The sequence below is a fragment of the Aythya ferina genome (genome assembly GCF_964211825.1).
Source record: "Aythya ferina genome assembly, chromosome: 2".
NCBI lineage: Eukaryota > Metazoa > Chordata > Aves > Anseriformes > Anatidae > Aythya > Aythya ferina.
This window is the reverse complement of record NC_140297.1, coordinates 44,425,519-44,448,450: the sequence shown is the minus strand read 5'-3', so window position 1 is coordinate 44,448,450 and position 22,932 is coordinate 44,425,519. Positions and strand designations below refer to the sequence as shown.

Genomic DNA, 22,932 nt, shown 5'->3' with positions numbered 1-22,932 from the left:
CTAGAAAGTGTGAGAAAGAATCTAGATGTAACTTTACAGAACAGTAAACGTTAGGCTTGGTCTGGCTGTGGCAGGCTCAGAAATGCAAGTGGTGCATGTTGCACACCCGTACAGACTTGAGAAACCAGTGGTGATCAGGCAGTCAGGGATGATGGGCTGGCTATTGCAATTTCTTTCATCAGATCTGTGTTGTAAATTCAGCAATCAACTGCGTGTTATTGGTGTAAAATTGGTGTAAGAGGGGAGAATCAGACCTACTGAATGGTTTAAGAGATGACAAAGTGAAAAAATCCTTGTTCTTGTTAGGAAGCATTGATGGAATCAACACAACCCAGTATATTGACCTATAACTTTCCTATTTCTATTTTTAAAGTTTAAAATATGAAATCATGAGGCCCTTTGTATTACTTATGATCACACTATTTCAGTTTAGCTTTCTAAACCATATTTGCTGGTTTAGTTTATTCACAAATGATTGGTTTCAACCCAAGAAATTCCAGGTTAATTCAATAGCCCCTGCTATGCAGTGTAACATTGGCCATTCATGAAGGGATGACACCTGAATTTTGTCAAAGCATGGGAAAAAACAGAGTGGCAATTGCCAAAGATTTTTCTTAACATTGGGCTTCAGTGTAATGATGCCCTGTATTCTGTCTCTCTCCATATACCTTGATTAGCCATTTCTACTTGAAGAAAGGGACACTTTGCAATGTACCACTTTAAAGTCTCTCCTTTCCCTGGCTATTCAAAGATTTTTTTTTTCCTCTTGATCTTTGGAGGAAAGTCTTGCATTATTCCTGATTCTGAGCAATTGCTTTGCTCATACCCTTTAGCACTGAGGAGCCTGAGCACTTCTGTAGTGCAATCACTGAAGGTTTTCCCCTGCCCTTTGTTACATTAAATGTACAGCTATTTCCCTCTGACACATGTGCCAGGCTCCCTCCCTGGCCTGTAGTAGGATCCATATAGGATCCTACTGGACAAAATGTCTAGCACACAGCTAAACAAAAACATCATACGATGGGTGAGCAATTGGCTGACAGGCAGGGCTCAAAGGGTTGTGGTAAATGGGGCCACATCTGGCTGGTGGATGGTCACCGGTAGGGTCCCTCAAGGGTCCCCCATTTTAGGGCCAGTCCTCTTCAATGTTTTTATGAACGATTTGGATGTAGGACTAGAAGGTGTTTTGAGCAAATTTGCTGATGACACTAAACTTGGAGGAGTTGTGGACTTTGCTGAGGGTGTAAAGGCCTTGCAGAGAGACCTGGACAGATTGGAGAGCTGGGTGATTACTAACCTCATGAAATTTAACAAAGGCAAGTGCCAGGTCCTGCACCTGGGATGGGGCAACCCTGGCTTTACATACAGACTGGGCAGCCCCACAGAGAGGGATCTGGGGGTTGTGGTTGACAGCAAGCTGAATATGAGCCAGCAGTGTGCCCTGGCAGCCGGGAGAGCCAACCATATCCTGGGGTGCAGCAAGCACGGCATCGCTAGTCGGTCAAGGGAGGTGATTGTCCCGCTCTACTCTGCGCTGGTGCGGCTTCCCTTCCCTTCCCTTCCCTTCCCTTCCCTTCCCTTCCCTTCCCTTCCCTTCCCTTCCCTTCCCTTCCCTTCCCTGCCCTTCCCTTCCCTGCCCTTCCCTTCCCTTCCCTTCCCTTCCCTTCCCTTCCCTTCCCTTCCCTGCCCTTCCCTTCCCTGCCCTTCCCTTCCCTTCCCTTCCCTTCCCTTCCCTTCCCTTCCCTTCCCTTCCCTTCCCTTCCCTTCCCTTCCCTTCCCTTCCCTTCCCTTCCCTTCCCTTCCCTTCCCTTCCCTTCCCTTCCCCTCCCCTCCCCTCCCCTCCCCTCCCCTCCCCTCCCCGCGCATGCGCACCAGCCCCGTCCTCTCGGGCTGGCGCTGCCGCCCGTTGCCCCTCCCCTCCCCGCCCCCCTCCCCTCCCCAACGGCTCCCCGCGGCCGTTGTTGTCAGTTGCGCCTCAGAGCGGCCGCCGCAGCGCCGGGCCCGGTCTGTCCGTCCTTCTGTCCGTCCCTCCGTCCTTCCTCTCGCCGCCGAGCCCTCCCCACGCACACCCTGAGGCGTCCCGGAGCCCTTCCCCAGCCTCCCGGCCGCTCCCGCCGCGGGCGGGCCCGAGGGGCGCTGCCCATGAGGGGGGCGGCGCGGGGCGCGGCGGCCCGAGGAGACGCCGCCGCCGGCGGAGGCAGTAAGTTTGGGGTGGTGGTGGGGACACGCAGCACCCTTCACCCCTTTCCCTTCGCCTCCCCCGGCCCGTAGAGGCTGGGCCCTTACACGGGGGGGGGGGGGGGGGCGGCGGGGGCCGCTCCTCGAAGGTCGCTGCGGTGGAGGACAGAGGGATGGGGATGGGGGGGGAAGGAGGGGATGTGGGGACGGCGACACCCCCCTGTGGGGTCACCCCCACCCTGTGGTGGCACCCCCTGTGGTGGGGGCACCCGGGAAAGCAGTTTGGGTTGGGGTGTGTGTGTCCTTTCTCCTCCCCCCCCCCCTTCATCTCCGCCTCGTTTTTTTGTTGCTTTAAGGGGAAATTAAAAATAAAGCCCCCCCCCCGGTTAAAGGGTGGGGGATGACGGTGCATCTCGCCCCTCTGGAGCCAGGTGCTCAGCCAACAGGTTTGTGGAGGATGCAGGCTGCTGCTGCTGCTGGCTTTTCCCTGACACCAGCGTCCCCTTGTTCTTTGTCAGTGCTCGTCCTGTCAATGCGTTTACTTGCGCTGAACCGCCTTCGGGTTACTGTAAGCAGGGGCTGGGGAATGTAGGTAAGTCCCGGAGAGGTCTTTGTGCTTTCTGCCAGGTGGGTTTCAGCATCCAGATGGTGCTGCGCTGGTTGAATTCATGGGAGGTGACTTTTGGAGATGTTTGAGGTGGATTTAGGGGCTCGGGAATGGCTAAAGGACAGATGAGTGTGGCACGTTTGTGTTTTTTGGAAGTAGGCTGAATAAAGTGTTGGAGAGCATCCACTAGGGAAAAAGCCAGTGTTGGCCGGGGGATGGTTGGGGACATATGTGACCTATTTTCACATCGGATATTTTTATTGGTAAGTGGTGCCGGAACACCTGCGAAGGAGAAAAGCTTTACATGGGGTATGGAAATCCAAAAAAGCTTTGGGCTTTTGCTTTTGCACAGGTAGTTTCCGACTGACCCTCTTGCTTTCAAGTGCTAGTTAAGAGGAGATATGCAAAGAAGTGGTTTCCTCAATGGTACCATTGCAGTTCCTGGAACAGCTGAATTGTACTGTATGACTTCGAGCCATCTAGCATGAATGAATTGCATGCAAATCTGCTTACTCCTGCCCTCTGTAGTGCAGTCACTACTTAGTCATATAGGCTGCTTTTTGGAGTTGTTTATGATGAGTATATTTAGATCTCCGGGCTCTGGGGAAGGACCAGTTTAATGAATCTCAGCAAAATAAAATCTATATGGAAGTGTTTACAAGCAAATGATTACTAGGGTAGAATTAGGCAGTTTTTGCAAGGCATGCACCATTAAAAACTGGGTTAATGAGTGTTTCTTTTTTTAAATACCTTTAAGTACATCTCAGAAAGTGGGAATTGAGACGATGATTATTTTTGTACAGTTGCTTACCCTTAGAAAGAAGGAACATGAAACAAGCTTGCAAGCATTAACGGTCATTGCTAACTAATGCAATCAAATTTTACCTTGCCAAATGCTGAAATATTAATTTAGATAGACTAATACTTGACTTTTTTAGTTCTGGTGGATGAAAAATCCAGCTCTGAGAAGTTACCAGTCACAGCTAAGGGGAAGAAAGTCCAGTCTGGTCTCACTCTTTTCCTGAATATTCTAAATGGCCAGGAAAGGGGTGGAATGGTGGTGCAGTGTTTCAGGTGACTGGGAAGAGAAGCTAAGCTGAATGCTGGGGCAGTGTTTGGTAAACAAGGTGGCTGACTCTACTTCTGTCTGACTGCCTTGAGTGAATTTGGTGGTTCGTGCTCGAGGCTTCTAACAAAGATAGGGAAAGGGGGAAGTGATATCTTAAATGAACTTAGGGATAAACTTTTTTTTTTTATTATTATTATTCACTTGGGAAGCAGGAAGGTACAGATTGAGCCTTGCTCTGCGTGTATTTTTGGATACAGAAATTTCTGCACAGGTTACTGACGTTCCCTGAATTGTCTTGCTACGAGAACTAATATTCCCATGCAGTGTGGGTGGTGTGGCACAGTCACTGTTCCCTGTTGCACTGTAGATGCATAGTCTGCTTTCAGATTATTTTAAATAGCACGTTAAGGCTGCACGTTAATATGCTTTTGCAGATACCCGTCTACTTGCAGTAGTCAGCTTCCTTGTGCAGTGTTCTGGACAACCTGGGCTCCTCTCCGGCTCAACCTCTCTGCCTTTAATACAGTATTTGAGTAATTTTGCAGTCTATACCTTCAGTATATCACTGTTCTTTTTATCCTGCTAGGAACAGTAATGCCAAACTAGTGCTTTTGTCTTGCTTTGTTGCCTGTCCTGCTTTCAAGGGCACAGGATCCTGGTGTAGCTAGCTTGTTTTTTCCCTCTCAGAATCTCTCACAAAATAAAGAATTTCTTTTCTTAGATTTCGTCAGCTTTTAAAAATCCACTGAAATGTTTGTCTGTAAAACTTCTTCATGAACTTCTGTCCGTTTTTACTTGGTACAGTTTTCTAATTATGTCTTAAAGTACATATAAAAAAAACATAACAGTGAAACATGGTTCAGATCAGGGACACTGCCTCCTGGATACAGCGATGAACTGCAGCTTATGATGAATATACTAATATTAAATTGCATAAGCTGTTAACTGTAGTAACACATGAAGTCCTGCACATCTTCCTTCCCACAGTACTTTCCAGCAGTTAACTGGAATGCTGCAGCTTCTCTAATAACGTAAGGTAGCTGGTTTTTAATACACATAACAATGTTATGTAAGAGCTTTAAGAGGATTTGAAAAACTGTATTCACACACAATTCTAGGATAACTTACACTGGCAGAGTTCTAGTACCCAAGTTGATTAAGTCACCAATGGTAAGAACTTTGTGAGGAGAAAGGGCCGTGCAGTTCTCATGGCTGCAAAATATGAAATAGTGTGGGATTGCTTTCTGAGACAACCAATCTCTCTGTTGTACAGTGATCCTCTGCAACTATGCTGGGGCGTGCATGTTGGAACTATAGGTTGGGCTAGGTGCTGTTTGTTCAAGTAGTTTGTGTCCTGGATGGAAAAGGCCAGCATGAAGTCAATTGAAGTACTTAATATTTATGTTATCAGATGTAATGCCAAACAAAGGCACCTATCTGGCATTTGAGTTCAGAGATGGTTCTTAAGAAATTTAATAGAAATCATTGCTTATACTCGATGCTAACAATACACATATATTTGCATCTGAATACGTAACATTTGAGCTAGTGTTTGATGCTTTCTCCTCTCTTTGATACAGAATCAAAATCACATTTGTGATTCCGAGTTCAAACAACAAAGCTGATGTTAGGTGTTAAATCAGTGGTAACTTGTTCAAAAATGACTTCATGTTTTAATTACTCATTGATTACTGGTGGGATATTTAGAGCTCTTGTTCATGTTTTTTGTTCTGTTGTCTAGCATAAGAAAATTATTTGGTAAACTTAATGCAGAGACTCTTAAAAAGAGTGAAACAGTTCTGAGAGGTCTTGAGCACAGAGTAGGTCTTTCTCAAAGAGTCCAGGTTGGTGAGATAGAAATTTGACTTGTCTGTATGTTACGTTTTTTTTTCTTTTTTTTTTTTTTTTTTTTTTTTTAAAGAAACTTCCAGCGGTAGGTTTTCTGGAAATGATGACGATAAAAAAAAAAAAATCCTGTCTAAAAGGTAGTGATACCATCATGAATCACAATAATGACTTCTGTCTGATACGCAAAGAATTTCTTAATCAGTTTCATGTTCCTAGTTAATTTTGAAAAAAAAAATGATGGAAAAAGAGAAGGGGGGACATGATGAGCTTTAGCATGTTGAAGCCTTTGAGAAGCTAAATGGGTACTGCTTATCAAGGCTGGAGAGCTGGCTGCTTGGGCTCGGGAGACCAGCTACCTGTCACAAGTTCCTTCTGTTGCTTGGAAGATAGGTGAAAAGCTTGTTGGTTTCTGTGATCTTCAGACTTTTGATATCACATCTTGATTGGAAAGGCTTATGAATATCCGTAACTAAGATGTTCACGTTAATTTCCAATAGCTGAGTATTTTTTCTTTCAACAGTTACTGCAAAAAGGGCTAACTTTGAGTGAAACTAATTTATTATATAACCTGATGTCACGCTTTTGGAACAAAGTTTTCAAACTGATTTTAAAGATTAAAAAAAAAGTACTAGCAGATAGGAAATTTGGAGCAAGTCCTTTTAAAGATGCTTTTCCGTGCTACTTTGCAGAAGGCAGTTTAGAGGAGATGATCGTTTGGGAAGGTCTGGTGTTCTCTTCTGCAGTAATACTTTAAGAGTGGCTTTGGATCTTAAGTGGCCCGTACTGCTGAAGCACCTGATTTGTGAACGAGGTGGTGGTGAGCGTTTCTTGGACTGCTTCTCTATTTGTTTAGCCACATGCTGGACATTGAGAGTAGGCACAAGAGGAGAACAGGCACTGTGAAATGAGCTGCTTTTGCAGCTGTGGCTGGTGTGAAGACTTTAAATGCTGTAAAGCTATTGCTGAGTTCTCAAATCCATAGGGCAGATTGCATTTGTCTTGTGTATTACCTCCTCTTAGAAACGGAAAGTGCCTGGTGAACTGTAGCTATTATCAGCATGGTTATGAAAGGATCTTGGGCTTTTAAAACATCTCACAACTAGAGGCAGTTGGGACCACTGCCAGTGGTTACTAATGATGGTTTGTCTGTGGGTCCTAGTTTGATCACTCTTAGCACAGCTGTCCCCTTAATAGCTTTGGCATCTATCCTTTGGTCACAGTCATGCTCTCACTGTTATCTTGCCGTTGCTTTGCAATGCATACCTACTTCAGTGTTGTCTGCATTTCTTTTCTTGCCTCCTTTTTGTGAAAGAAAAAGAAATAGACACAATTTTTAAATTGGGTGCCTTGAAAGACTAACTTAGATCCAGTAGCTTTGTTCACTTGACTGTATGGAAAATGATTTTTACAAAGATATCAACTGTATTGTGGAGTTTCTACAGCACAGTTGTCAAGCCTTTGTTTCCCGGTGTTCTGCAAACCATTTACCGTTCATTTGTAAGCCCATGTGAAAGAAGAAAGCTTAAACTTACCGTGTTTGATGTGACTGTACTTATCTTCAGGAAAATAGGAGGGTTGATGGCAATCTGTAGATCTAAAACTTTGGGAATATCTCACCTAAGAATGAGATCATTCATCAAAGAACAAATTTTTATCTTGCATCATATTCTTTTAAGCTTTTTATTTATTTTTGTGCATTGGAGCTGCCTCAAATCATAGAATCACAGAATGCTTTGGGTTGGAAGGGACCTTTAAGGATCACCTCATTCCAACCCCCTGCCATGGGCAGGGACACCTCCCACCAGACCAGGCTGCCCAAAGCCCCATCCAGCCTGGCCTTGAGCACCTCCAGGGATGGGGCATCCACAGCTTCTCTGAGCGACCTGTTCCATTGCCTCACCACCCTCTGAGTAAAGATTTTCTTCCTTATATTTAATCTAAGCCTACCCTCTTTTAGTTTAAGTCCATTACCCCTTGTCCTATCACTACACTCCCTGACAACGAGTCCCTCCCCAGCTGTCCTGTAGCCCATTAGGCACTGGAAGGGTGCTCTAAGATCTCCCCAGAGCCTTCTCTTCTCCAGGCCGAACAACCCCAACTCCCTCTGCCTGTCTTCACAGGAGAGGTGCTCCAGCCCTCTGAGCATCCTCATGGCCTCCTCTGGACTCTATACAACAGGTCCACGTCCTTCTTGTGCTGGGGGTCCTAGAGCTGAACGCAGCGCTGCAGGTGGGGTCTCAAAAGAGTGGAGGAGAGGTGGAGAATCACAGTGTCTTGCTCTCAATTCTCAGGTCGTGCAGGTTCTTGTATTTCTGTTCCAAAAATAATAAGCTAGTATGCTTCGTATATCTCCCAAATCTGTAACACTAACACACCACCCATGCATCATATCCGCCCCCAAAAAAACTTCTATTTATAGGTCCAGGAGCAATTTTTTTTATTAAGCTTATTGGCCTGCCAAACACATCTGGCTGTTCACTGAATAATGGGCCTTAGATTTGAAGCATATTTGTTAGCCTTCTGGTTTTTTATTTCTAGTGTAGAATCTAAGAAGAGAGAGAGAGGGGCTTCAGTAGCTCTGGTTCCTGCAATGCATTCTAAAATAATAAAGCACTGACTCTTTACTTCAGGCTTCATAAATGCTTACTGGCAAAACTTTAATTAACAGCTGGCAATTCTCGTACCTTTTCAGAGCAAAATTCTGGAAATTACTTAAAACTAGGGTATACCATTAAATTAATGCAGGTTAAGACTTCTTTTTATATTCGGATCATAGAGCTACTTGATAACTCCTACCTTTGCTCATCATCTTAGGTATAGCCATGCTGAATGGTAGAGAGATTTGCTGATCTGTCTTGACATTTTAGTAATAGTGCTGTGAGATGAATGCTGCAGCTGTGGGAGCTGCTGATGAGGCCTAATATGAAAACAAAATAAAGGCATGTACACCTCGGAGAAATCTGCCCTAGTGTTGTGTTGAGGAACTTGTCAGGAGCGGGAGAGCTTATGGGGTTTGTCATCAGTGAAGGGGAGGATGTGCTTGTATGCTGTGGTGCAGCATGTGTATATTAGGGCTCAGCTGTAAAACCTAGCCTGTGCTGGATCTGCAGTGTTTGGCTGTAGGGCAGGCACAGATTGCTGCCATCTCTTTGAGTATCTTTGGTAGTTGGGAAGGCTCAGGTGGCAGGAAAGCTGGGGAGGAAGGGCTTTGCTGGGCCGTGACACCCCTGTGTGGAGACAAAGGCAGATTGCAGGTGCTCCAGTTCACACGTCCCATGGTGTGCCTTTCAGAGTCAAGACACATCTGGTAGAACGAGGCTTAAAAAGTCTCAAATACTGTGGAGGAATTGAATTATGACCAGTTTTTGGAGCATGTGACATGCACGAAGCAGGTGCGTTCTTCCCAGTTCACTCACGCAGCGCTTCGCTCCTGTTCAGAGCGTGTTGGCTTTCCCTTGTATGAAAGGAAAGGCGATTGGCACACTGCGCTATCCTCACACATAAGCAGTGGATCACACTGTCACAAAGGTGGACGGCTTTCAGAGCCTCATAGATTAGGCTCTGAAGGTTTCTTACCATAGGGTGGCAGATTAATGTTGGCAGGAAATAGTGAAATAACATGGAAAATCAAACTTGCCCAGTTTGTGTACTGAGATGTTTCCTGTGATACGCTCTTAGGTTCTAACAGTTTAAGTAAGTTGCTTTCCGAGTCAAAAAATTGTTTCTGGATCCCTGTGAGCAACTTGTGCCAAAGTTTGGTTTACGGTTTCTAGGTAGAATAGCAATCTAAGACTTATTCTAGACATACAGTTATTTAGTAAATAACAGCATTACACCAGTTATTTAGTTATCTGAAACAAAAGAGGCCAAAAGGAGAAACAGACGGTGAAACTTATTTAATCTGTCTGGTGGATGTGTATAATGTATACATCCACAGAACTACTCATCCTAAGCTCCTGGTACAGAAAATGAAAATGTGTGCTCTTAAGAAATGATTCATTTCTTTTATTTAGCTATCTGCTTTAGGGCGCAATTTGTTTTATCACAGGCTCCTATCTGTGTTGATTGAATCTCCATTTGCCATGAAGGGGGACAGGTCTCTCGCTGGAGAGATGAGCACCAGTCAAGATTACTTCGGGTTTCATGTCTGTTAGCCTGATAATGGAGAGAAATTTTTGCTTTGATAATATTATAGCATTTTGTTGAAATGGAGCCTTGAATCTTTGTTTTCTAAAGTTAGAAGCTAATACAGACATTAAGGTAAGATGAACTAGGCTGGTCTTGCCTGTAATGTATAATCTAATGGAAACTTTATGGACAGGATGAATTGCTTAAAGAAGAGCTAATGTCTCTGAAACATACTGGTGTTTTTTTTTCTAAACAGATCTATTAGATCTATTCATACACTTTCAGAGATGGTTGAATCACGGTACCGTTGTTAAGTCTCTTAATAAGATGCATGTGATATTACAAAACTGCTGCTGCAAATCTCTGTTACAGAAACTGCAGTACTTTGTGAGGTGGGATATACAGAATCCACCGCTGAGCCACGTCCCGAAGCGCCACATCCATACATCTCTTAAATACCCCTGGGGTGGGGACTCCACCACCTCCCTGGGCAGCCTGTGCCCGTGCCTGACCGCCTTTGCTGTGGAGAAATTCGTCCTGATGTCCAATCTCAACCCCTGTGGTGCAACTTGAGGCTATCGCCTCGTGCCCTGCCGCTTGTGACTTGAGAAAAGAGGCACCCTTCTCACTGCAGCCTCCTTTCAGGTAGTTGTAGAGAGCAACAAGGTCCCCCCTCAGCGTCCTCTTCTCCAGGCTGAACAACCCCAGTTGTTGTCCCTTCCCCAGCTTCATTGCTCTTCCCTGCACATGCGAGAGCAAGGCACTATCATTCTTATTTAAAAAACTGGACACAGTGCTCAAGGTGTGGTCTCACCAGCACAGAGGACAACGGGACATTCGCTTCCCTGGTCCTGCTGGCCACACGATTTCTGGCGGAGGCCAGGATGGCATTGGCCTTCTTGGCCACCCAGGCACGCTGCTGGCTGGTGTTCAGCTGGCTGTCAGACAGCACCCTCAGGTCTGTTTCTGATGACAACTTACAAACATCTGTGGAAAGACAGATCCGTTCTGAATCTGTTAACTAGTATGTGTCTACATGGCATGAAATGAGCATCAGGGGTGTAGCTGAAAGCTGGCGGAGTTAGGGAAAGCTGCATTTTGAAAACATTAGCCACCTGGATTAAATGCTGCTCACGGTTAGTAAGTTCACCGACTAGAAAACCCAAATGCTAACAAAAGAACTTAAAAAAAAAAAAAAAAAAGTGACGTGAATTAAAAGAAACCTGGGCAAATATTTTCTGTGATATAATTGGCTCTCAAATATTTTTCTCTGGCTGTGGCTTGGTTTGCTGGCAAAGCATGTCTGGTTGAAGTTTGCTTTCTATCGGCTGCTGCAGTGTGCAGCTTCTTCAGTTGTGCTGGTAAAAGTGTGCAAGAGGTCACATTGTAAACTGGATCACTGAAATGATCTGTGATTAAACTAACCCTCTTCTGGAAGCGCTGGGTGGTTGAATTTATAGTTAGCCCCCAGAACTTGACTGGTGTAACGAAGGAGACAACTGCAAGAAAAAGAACGAAAGGGTAAGAGAAGCTGGCTTCAGTTCTAAAGGTGGTATCTAGGTAACTGGACCAAAAGTTGATCCATAAGTACCATCAAAATTCTGCTTTCTGACTGTAGTGAGACGCTGAAAGAAAGAAATCCATTCTCTGGCAGGTAATGGTAGTGCTAAAAGGAAAATTTACGTTTCAACAGTCAGTGCTCTGAAAAGTATTGATACAAGAACTGCAGTCTTTTTATTGGCATATTTAAATTGTATTTAAGGTTTTAAATTGTATTTAAGGTTTGTATGCATATGCACTATATCCATTAGTTTGTACCCACTTCCTGTTGAAAAAGTTTTACTTTTGGTATCTTTACTTCAAACTGGCTGTCTGGCATCCCTGTGGTCAGCTGTGGGAGCGTTATCTCTGAAGATTTATTTTAAACCCACAGAATTAAGAGTTAGTTGGTCTGTTACTGAGCCTTTATGTTAAACTGCTAATGAATCTGCATTAATTTCAACTAATGGGACTGCACCATTAATAAGTGTATTTTAGCTTCCATTTCTGTAAGCTTTTCTCCTATTGATTACTGTCTGAATATTTCTCCGTGGCTTAAACTTAACTGATTTTTGCTGGGGTTTTGTTGGCAGGTTAATGTTTATTTGTATTGTCATTTAGAGATAAGTTGCGTGTTGCGTTTGTACAAACATTGTTGAAAATGTGCCAAGTGAACAAAGTAGTTATGTACAAATTTCTCCTTACAGCTGAGTGTTGTAGATACTTAAATTCAGACAAGTTACCTTCTGTGACATCTGCCTGGATATGCTCTATCCCCTTCCCTCTGCCAGTAATAAGTTGAGCGCTGGAGTTTGTGGGGTTGGTAGCTTCTATTACATAGCAAATGGCTGCTTATTGTATTACGACACAGCTTTTACTTCTTTAATTTAAGGGTTCTAAAACTGTTAAATAATTAAGCATAAGGTATTGAGTATAGGATTCATTATGGGTAAAAACAGCTTTGCGTGGGGACGGGTGATGTCCTAGTGGCAGTTAAAAAGATTCTCTGTAATTTTCTTTTTTGCTTTTCTTTAATCTATAAGCAGGGATTAAGGTGTGGTAGAGATGGTTCTTACATTTTAGTTTTACTTTTTTGAAAATACTTGCAGTCTGTTTAGGATTGAGACTCTGGAGTTGTCCAGTGGGGTGAGGCAGAGTTTTCCAGTTGTTTCATACAGATTAGGATGTTTACATGTGTTGATGGACTATTTCATTTTAGCCTGTGTTTTGAGGGTCAGGTCAGTATGATGGAATATGATAGAATTATAATAAAGCATTATGTATGAAAACATTGTGAGTACTCAGCAGCAGTGTAAACAAAAACCAAAAACCCCAAGAAATTCTAAGGAAGGAGTACTGAACAAAACACAAAATGTTTAGGGTTCTTCTCACCTTCCTCTAAAGCCTATGGAATGACCTCTGCAAAAGGAATGACAAACTTGGACTTGACAAGGTTGAACTGAAGCTAGGAAGGAAGCTAAGCCTGTGAGTTGCTTCAGGCAAGGTAAATAAGGATATGATAGTTCTGGTTTGGGGACAGACAGTTAATGAGAAGATGCACAAATTATCAGGAGACTGAAAACAAACAAGAGGAAGTGGTTCTTCTCAAAGCCCATAGTTAAGTTATTAAACAACTTGCTGCAGGATGTTCTTGATGCTAAGAAATTGCATGCTTTAATAAAGCACCTGCCTGGTTTCACTGTATGCGTGGGGGTGGAATCCATCAGGCATTATTAACATCTGTAAAGAAGCTTTCTGAATCTGATAAAGATAAGTAGGGTTTCATTATTCATTGTTACGTTTGCTCTTGTCCTCTGCTCTACCCTGTGCGTTCTCTAATGGGAAACTGTTCAATGTGTGGTCTAATGTAGCACATTCTCATCTAGCTTTGTACTTTCTGGAATAAAGCTGGGATGATATAATACGCTTCAGTTGGTAGGGGAAATTCTGTAAGGCTAGTGATGTGGGATGTATTGGGAAGCAGATACCCCAACCATACTGGAGCTTCAGTCCTTTAAAGCCCTTGTGTGCAGAGAAACCCCTTGGTGTGTGATTTAAATACCACGAAGGGCAGTTAGAAAAGTACAAAGGTTGTTGTTTTTCTCTGAATAAGTATAGAATCAAGCTCCCTGACTCAGTAATCTCAGCCTGATACACAACTTCCCAACCAGTGGGGGCTATTCTGTGCAGTTATTCTTTTGCTGTATTGCGACAACATCTGTTTAGAGGTTCCCCTGGTATTGAGCAGGAGTTGTTTGGAGCATTAGCTTTAAAACAAAAACAGAACAACCCCTTCTTCTCTTGTTTCTTCTCTTCAGTCTCCCCTCAGGTATTTCTGGAGAGTTTTTCTTCTGGGTTACATTTGCTTCCTTTCTACCTTCCCATTGATCTAAGTCCCCCCCAAATAGGTGGTCATAAAGTAGACTGAGAAGAAGCCCATGTTTGTTGGCAGCTACAGGAAGGCTAATATTTTTGAGGGGAGTTCTCTAGGCATGCTTATCAAGTGTATTATGAGGTTTCGTTCTAATCGCTCACGTATGCGGTATGTGCTGCAATATGTGGTGTGTGTTTCAAAGCAGTACTTCACCTTTCTGCATGAATAAGGATAGGTTTGCTTTGGGTTAGAGAGCGTATTATAAACTTGGTGTGTCTTAGAGACAATGTTTTGTGCATGACTTGAAAAATAGACTTTTGTTTTTGTTTTCCAGTGGGAGGCTCTAGATTTGAATGACTGTGTCCCAAGTGTCCTAGGAAACTCTTCATTTTTTTTTTACTATTGCTCTTAAGTTTTGGACACTCATTCTAGTTTTATGGGTGCCTATTGCCCTTATGTACCTTGCGAAGCCAAATCCAAACCAACTTTTCAATAGAAAAAATTAATGTGTAGAAAACTCGTTTGTAACTTCAGTGCCAGCTTTTCATGCTATGGCATCTGTAAGTGAAATAAAATTGTTTTTTGTAGGAGCATTGGAAGCGTGGTGCTTAATAGCTGAGTAGAAAGCTACAGTAACACAAGCCAATGAAGTTTTTTTCTTTTTAAAGCTTGATTAATATTCTCCCCTTCATCTGCCTCTCCCCCTCTCCCCCCCCACCCCCCAAAAAAAAAAAAAAGGAACAAAAACAAACCACCAGCAATGTTTATGTAATAGCTGCACTTGCTCTGTTCTTTGCTTCAGTTGTGAGGTTTCAGAAGTTGATTGATTTCATTCAAATTTTACAGGGGTGGAGGTGCTGAACTGAATTCCCACGGACTTTGTGGAAATAGACAGCTGGATAGAGAAGAGGTTATACCATGACTCCAGCTGAGAGAAGCAGTAAGGTGAGCTTGTTAAACATCAGAGAATCCTCACAGGACCCCCTTGTAATTGAATCCATATGAAACCAGGTTCATTAGTTTACTGCCTGTGAAATAACTTGTTTAGCAGGGAGTGTTTTTAATCTAGTGCTTACATTTTTGACTTGAGAATAGCTAATGTCAGGGGCTGTTGGCTTGCCAGCTTCCTTTTCAGAGCTTTTCTTTTTGAAGTTCCATTTTGAAACAGAGAAAATATATTCTAAAGAAAAAAAAAATATAAAGAGCTGTGTTTTCTGTGTTTTATTGAGTTGGCAATAAGCCATGTAATTTTCATATTTCTAGCTGCTTTGTACTCAATGTGGGATGAATGGTTAGCTTTTTGATAACTACAGATTGTTAAACTTGAATTTAAGTTAAAGATGTAAGAAAAGTTTTGGGGAAGTTCTGTGTGAAATAAAATGTCAGAGAGACATAAAACCTTCTAAAACGGGTTTGAATGTGAATGTTTTTTAAATTGGACCTTGCTTGCTTAACTGTCAGATCAAGTAGTAAGCAGGAGTTCAGCACAAACTCAGTTCCTGAGTTTTTGCTTTGTTCCTGTTCTTTTTCCTCTCATCCTGATTCATTCCCAGGAGTGCTGAACATAGGCAGCCTATATACAACCTTCTTATCACCAATTTTTATAACTCTAGTCAAAATATGAAATATATATATTTTGCACTAAAAGTGTGTTTAACCCAAATGTTTCATTTCAGCTTGTAAAGCTTTGGTCATTTGCAGTAATTACAGTGTAAATTGTTAGTGTTTAAGCTTACATACAAGATTTCATTCTGTTACTCTTGTATGTCAGTATGAGCTTTGTTAAACAGAAAGTTGTTTAAAAGGGAAAAGGTGAAAGTCCAAAGTCATGCCCTCAGAACATTGTATTGGAGAGAATTGTTTCATGCTGCAACACAAAAGAGTATGCCAAAATCTAAAATAAATCAAGCATGTTCTGGTCAATATTCCGTGCTGCCCAGCTGATTTCTAAAGTAGCCAGAAAAGTTGTAGGTTTTGGCTCTGTCTTTATAGTGCTGATTTTAAGTGTTGCTTGCAAGGTTTCTCGTTCAAGAACATGAATGCCATCCAGCTTTGGTGAAATTTTCATTATTGCACTGTTGAAACTCACTTTCTTCAAACATACTGATAGTATGGCTTCAGAAATCTGTTGGTCACCACAGTGTGGCTTATCAAACCCTTTGCAAAAACTCCTGAAGAATTTTGTAAGTAAACTATAATAATTACAGTAATTTTAATAACATGCCAGTGTAACTTTAAAAGAATTACAGAATAACAATTTTGCTTTTTTTTCATACCTGTACATAATCTTGTCTCTTTTTTCAGGTGTGCTTGGCAGTGACAATGGACTATTTATTTGCATCAGATACTCTTATATGAAAAGATCACAGTTCCAAAGAGCTTAAACATTATTTCATCTTCTGAAACAGAATGGCGGGCTTCAAACGAGGATATGATGGAAAAATTGCAGGGTTGTATGACTTGGATAAAACTTTGGGCAGAGGCCATTTTGCTGTGGTCAAACTTGCTCGACATGTCTTCACAGGTGAAAAAGTAGCAGTAAAAGTAATTGACAAGACCAAGCTGGATACTCTAGCTACTGGACATCTTTTTCAAGAAGTTAGATGCATGAAACTAGTGCAGCATCCCAATATTGTACGGCTGTATGAAGTGATTGACACCCAGACGAAGCTCTATCTTATCTTAGAGCTGGGCGATGGAGGAGATATGTTTGACTACATCATGAAACATGAAGAAGGTCTGAATGAGGATCTGGCAAAAAAGTACTTTGCTCAAATAGTTCACGCTATATCGTACTGCCACAAACTGCATGTAGTTCATAGAGACTTAAAACCAGAGAATGTGGTCTTCTTTGAAAAACAAGGACTTGTGAAATTAACTGATTTTGGCTTCAGCAACAAATTTCAGCCTGGAAAGAAGCTCACCACAAGCTGTGGATCTCTTGCATATTCTGCGCCTGAAATTTTACTTGGGGATGAGTATGACGCACCAGCAGTGGGTATGTCCTGTTTGAATTCAACTGTTAATCTAAATTTAAGTACCACCATGTACCACTCTGTTTCCTGTTTCAAGAGAATGCCATATGTGGAAGCCAGCTAATCAGCAAGAATTAATATTTTATCACTCAAATTACAGATGACTTAGTGTTGGATTAATTCTATTTAGAGGAGATACTCAAAAATTCTCAAAAAATGCTTGAAGTTCTTTTTATAGGGACTGATGCGATTGCGTTTGTTGGAAATGACTTCTATAGCAAGGTGAATGCAATGCTTATGTTTGTACTTCGTTAGAGGGCATATCTCCTTTTCTGAAAAGTGTTTATTTTTTAAAAATCCTCCCAGACAAAGTTTGTCGTTCAGGTGAGCCATGTAAGAATGACATTCTTACTGCTTACATATTCTGCTGTAAGGTGCTAGGAATCTATTTGCAGTAAGCAGGACTTAGCTTTCAAACGAGGAGACAAGAAATTAACAAGAGCTTTAACACCCGATTCCCTCTGTCCTTTTCTTGCTTGAGAACTGGAAATACTGAGTGAGTTCCAGTTGCTTTTTTGTTAAGCTACTTGATAAAGGGTCAGATAATTTTATATGCTGACAAGGTGTTCCTGCACACTGTTGAAATACCATTCTTGCCTTATACTTAACGTTTTTTTTAGTTATTAGATTTTACCATTGTTGCTTGAATTTTTGAATGCCATTTCATGGCTTCTAATTTTGAATAGATATTTTACTATAGGATTTCTGGACCTGAAAGTACTTTCTCAAATATGCTATAATTAGGAATGTGACATGTCTTTGTGGTTTTGCAAATCCATGTTGATGCTACAGTTGAAAAATTATTTCTACTTGAAGTCAAATGTTTTAGAAGAGTTGGTTCTGGTTTTATCAGTGGCAAAACAGAAATCCTAATTCCTGAGTTCTTCAGTGTTTTTAGGTCTTTTTAAGAATCTTCTGAAGTGTGATTGTAACTGATTGCAGTGGCCTCTGAAACTAGATGGGGAAAATGCATTTCTTAGATACTCTATTCTATGTATTCTATACTTCTGTGGATTATTTCTTGAAAAATGTAGCAGTCAAATTTCAGAAGATGAGCCAAAACCTGAGATTCTGATATTCCTGCCTGACTGAAAATGCTTAGAAGAAAAATGGTGTATGGGGATTTGGGGGAGGGTTGGAGGCATTGGGAAGAATTGGGTTATACATAGGTTAATGTATCCTCGCTCCTTAAAACCATGTAGCCAGTAGGTGAGAACAGTTAATCCATGGAGGATGGGGACTTGGGAGGAATAGGAACTTAGAATAGGTTTGTGTTTTTTGAAGGTCTGAACAAGACATGGGAACTTGGGATGCTACCTTTAAGTGGTCATCTTCTGATATTTTTTTCAAGTTTATAACTTTTGATGCTGCATTACGTATTCCGTGATGATAAATTATCTGTTGTCCTAGCACAGTTTTACATATAAAAAGTTGTTGTTATTGAATAAATGGTAACTGCAATGCAGATATGACATTTGTGAGGGTTACTTTTAGAAATAAATGGTAAAGTAGTGTAATCTCTCTATTCAGCTCTGTATTTGAGGGCATTACTTGAAATACAGAAACATTAGGGTTTGTCTGAAGAGCTATCTTTTTGATACTTAGCTTTGAGAGATTTTCTCCTTATCTTGGAAAGCTAAATTGAAGAGTTTAAATCTGCCTTGAGCCTAAAAGCTTTGACCAGATGGTCCAAATTGAATTCTGTAGTTAATGAAGCACACTTTGGACCTCTTAATGATAAGTGCAAGAATGGTGACATCACACAAAATGTTTCTGAGAGGAATCTGTAAGCAGTTAGGTAAACTTCGAAGTGATAGTACTAGAAGAAAATGATTTGAATCAGTTGATAGACTGGTAGATGGATCCACCTCTGTCTTATAGATGATGGATTGATATGCACAGTAGAAGAAGTTAACTGAAAACAAATTTCTTCTAGCTTATGTTTAGTAATGCTAGTTAAGCTCTAATTCCCAGAATATTTAAATACCTAGCATTGGGCAGTTTTTGTTTGTTCCTCAGTGTACAGTCCCAGTTACTAGGTACTAAAATATCCTTGTCAGCAGATTGCAGTACTTCTTACTTTCTTAGAGGCAGTTTTCACCACTTTGTAACGCGCTACGAAAGGGTTGTCAGGGCAGTATTTACAGTAAACTTTGATAGTTCATATTTTCACTCTGATTTGCCAGTAAGATAATGACCTTGAACGGTCTGAATATTCCCCTCTAACCATGGGTGACAAGGTAAGATACACCATGTAAGGTTTCTAAATATGACTTATTTGCATATTTTTAATGCAAACATTGTGGAGAAAAACAAAAACAAATTTTAAACCCCTCTTTTTCTCGTTCAAATAGAGTTGTAGTTGGAGAATCTTACAAGAATACATGTCTGGGGAATTTATTACTAGTCCTGCAACTGAGAAATAAATTTGTGCAAACTTTTATTTTAACTTTTAAAGATGAACTGTAATGCTAAGATGAGGTCATTGCTAGAGGACTACAAGTATGTATAAATTCAGAACTAGACACTTCTTTTAAAAGAAGTTATATCAGTTACAAGTTGTTGAGGTAGTAGTTTGCAAGGTGTGTTTATATAGCTTGAAATAGTGTCAAAGTGCTGTGAACTCGTTCAGCTGTTGGGCTATTCATATTTCAAGAATAATGACTGACAATAACAAAGTGATTTCGCCAGTTAGAACGAAATTACATTATAGCTGGACCAATCTAAAACTGGCTGCTGATGAGAAAGGAGGTCATGCTTTCTCAGTGTGACCGAATGATCCTGCCTCTTTGCAAGCATCTGCACACTTGATAACCAACTCAATTTACTAAAATGCCAAAGTATTAATAATAAAAAAAATTGCTTATACTCTGCTCATCTTTGGGTATGTTTCCATTCATGATAATTATTTAATAATAAAAAAAAAAAAACACTTGCATTTATGTAAAATTGTCATTAAAAAAATGTATCAAGAAAAAATAGTATGTAGGTTTCTTGCGAGAGACTTTGTGACAAAAATGGCTTTTCTCATGTCTCTTGGATAATATTAGAATGACTAAAAAAAACTGTTTACACTTTGTTGCTACAGAGAGCTGAAATATTCAGGGCAATCCTTTTATTAAGCTATACGCTTAATATTATGGAGAAGCTTGCTTTATGAAAAGTAACTGTTTCAGCTAGTTTAGAGATTAATCTCCCCTTTGTGAAGCTACTTAAAAGCTTTCACACTTGAAAAAGAGCCTAGGTAATTTAGGTCTGTCACTTCCTTTTGTGTTTAAGGCTGCAGTTAAAGTGATGCAAGAAGAGTATTAGGTAATGATCATATGTTCTCAGGGCTTTCCAAAAAGCTCGGTTAGATAATGAGAAGTTCTGTTGCTTGTAGTTTCCCATGTTGTTTTCACACTTGGTTAAAATTTGTTCTAGTCAGGGAAAAGTGAGAGGGCTCGTGTTGCCCCTAAAGTTAATCTGATAAATCAAATAGATGGATTGCTTTAGATAAGACTGCCATTCTGTCTGGGGCAGTGGCGATCCAGCAAACCCCAGCAGTGGTGAAAAGTAGCTACAGATGAGGAAGAATAGGGCATTCCTCTGGTAATACTTCCACTTAATTTCTCTACCAGCATCAGCAAAGATCGGATCATTAAATAAGCAGAAATCGACTCTTTTCCATGTGGTTGTTCAATTAGCTTTTCAGTTTAGTTGGTTCTTTCAGAGGAGAGCGAGATCTCCTTTAACTGCCTGGACTCTCTACCAATGGTAAGTGCTGTGTAGGCTACAGTAATTCTGGAAGGCACTGAGGCTTCTGGCAGGATTTTGTTGTAGCCAGGTATTCATTTTGTAGACGCATGGCAACGTTTGCAGAGTAAATTCAGCCTTCTGGGGATGAGAAATGTGCAAATTCAGATGGTAGGACTGGGACTGTTTATTTAGCATAGTTGAGCGTAGGCCTCTAAAATGGTGCTGCAGTACACAAATAGCAGTGAATAATTGATGATGGTGCCTACAGTGCTGCAGGCTGTCCTGTCCTCACAGCAATGCAAAGAGGATGGGGGAAGAAGTTCTTCATAAAAACACGTGGCTAACAATACTATAGTTACTCAAACTCAGTGCCAGTTGACTTTGTAGTCCAAATCTGCTTTGCTGCCTTCTTTCAAGTTTATTTTCCCGGAGTGTTTGGTCTTTCAGAGCTCCAGCCAGGTTTACGTGGTGCTTGAGCATTGCTAATTAATCCTGGTGACCTTATCTGGCCTTCATGGAGCTAGTCCTGGTGGTTCTGCATGCATATAGCACTTTATTCACAAACTGAATGGCTGATGTAGGCATAACGCCCAGTGGCTGTGTACAGTGACCTCTTACCCTATAAAAATGCTGAATATAAGATTTGACAGACTTGACTCAAGGGGAAAAAAAATAGTAAGAGGTTTGTAAACCGTACGTGGTATTGAATCACTCCACATACTTGACAGCTTTTTGGAATTTTAGTATGTTCACAATTGGATCATAGCCAGGCTTTACAGAAATAAGCAGCAAAAACTCTTTTCCATTGATTGTTTTGTTTTGAAACCCCCTTTTTTAATGTAACACTGCAATGTGTTTTGGTAGTTGGATACATTATACAGTGAGCTTGTTGAAGGTTTGATGGTGCAGAAAGCTAAAATACCATAGTAAGTAGCTGCTTCCAGCATAGGAGGGCTTCCCCTTTGGTACAGCTTGCATCAGTGCAGAGCTGCCTCTCCTCATGTGCTGCACTCTCTGTTGCTGACCATTTGATGAGCTGATTTGGTTAGCTAATTTGGCAGAAGACTACGTTTTTCTGCAGGCTTAACTTCTACCAGGTTAGCAAATGGAGTGGCTTGTTCACTTGTTCTGAGTGGAAGAGCTGACGCAAAGGAAGCGATGGGAGCATCCAGAGTTCTGGGGGAAGGTGATAGGACCTGCCCCCTTTTAGTGTGAAGCAAGTTTAGGTTAGATCAGCTCAGTCTAGCTCATTTATCTTCCCGTTCCAGGCAAGAGAAACTCATTTGACTGAAAATGGGGGTCATTCATCAAGCAGTATTGCCATTGCTTTTTTTTTTTTTTTTTTTTTCCAGGAAAATAACATGTTCTAAGTGTTCAGGCTGAAATGCTTTTTGGAGCAAAACAGGACTTGATGCAAGCACCTTGTGTGTTGCAGTGCTGCTGTCTGTGCTCTTCTTGTGCTAGTGGCCAGGGCTGCTCTACCTTCTCCCTGCAGTGCTGTGCTCCTCATGCTGCACTGCTGAAGAAATGAGTCAAATTTGAAAAAATGAGCAGAAATGAGCTTTTTGTACTTCTCAGAAGGGGCTAATTTAGAGAATTGGTTGTAGTGTGTGTTTAGAAAGCTTAAATCTTTAGCAAGCTCGTGTCATGTGAACAAAGAATATACTTTTGTTCCATGCCAGCATGCAGCTAGTAACCTTTATTTTTAATGAAAGGGGAGTCCAATTTTTAGGTGATACATTGATTCTAACTTTGATTCTGCTTTTTTTTTTCCCCTCAATCTAATTGCTTTATTGACAAGAAAATTACTTCAGTGCCTCAAATTAGTCAGGGGGTTATGCTACAGGTAGAGGAGCCTTGTATTCAGAAGTGAAGTTACGATGTGACAGAGCTATAATAAAGGGTGCAAGTCTGTGGTTATGATAACTTCTCAGTAAATCCATATGACTTACAATTTTTCACGCTGCCTAATATTTATGAAATAAAATTTGTATTCCATTCTGGATGACTTAATGTATGTCCTTTAATGCATTCACAAATTGCTGGATGAAGCAAAGAATAACTTCCCCAAGTGGAAGTACAGAGATGCTGTCAAGATAGACTTTGGTTACTAGCCTCAACTAAACTGCAGCTTGAGTAAGGAGATGCTTCTTAGTCATCTCCCCGTGCTCACAGGAGGACTGTTTTCACAATATTTCAAACTGCTGTTGTGGAGAAAGAATCCATTATGACAAATACGATCTCCACAAGACTGGAAGCTTCACTTCATGTCTCTTGCAAACAAAGATTCAGATTACTTACGTTCAGCCCATGACTGACTAATTTGGCAGCACGGATCTGGTGGGACCTAAATCAGTGCTGTACTACTGAGTTACAAACCAGATGCTCGAGTTTTGCTTGTTTAATCATTCATGTG

At 41.4% G+C, this 22,932-nt stretch overlaps 1 protein-coding gene across 1 annotated transcript in view; it reads left to right on the top strand.

Moving 5' to 3' along the window:
- Positions 1-1,964: 1,964 nt before the first annotated feature.
- Positions 1,965-22,932, top strand: part of SNRK (SNF related kinase) — a 41,295-nt gene continuing 20,327 nt past the window's right edge. The window contains exons 1-3 of the mRNA XM_084511680.1: positions 1,965-2,200; positions 14,590-14,688; positions 16,048-16,741. Coding sequence (XP_084367806.1) covers positions 16,153-16,741 — 589 coding nt within the window. The 5' untranslated portion in view covers positions 1,965-2,200; positions 14,590-14,688; positions 16,048-16,152. The remainder of the gene's footprint in view (positions 2,201-14,589; positions 14,689-16,047; positions 16,742-22,932) is intronic.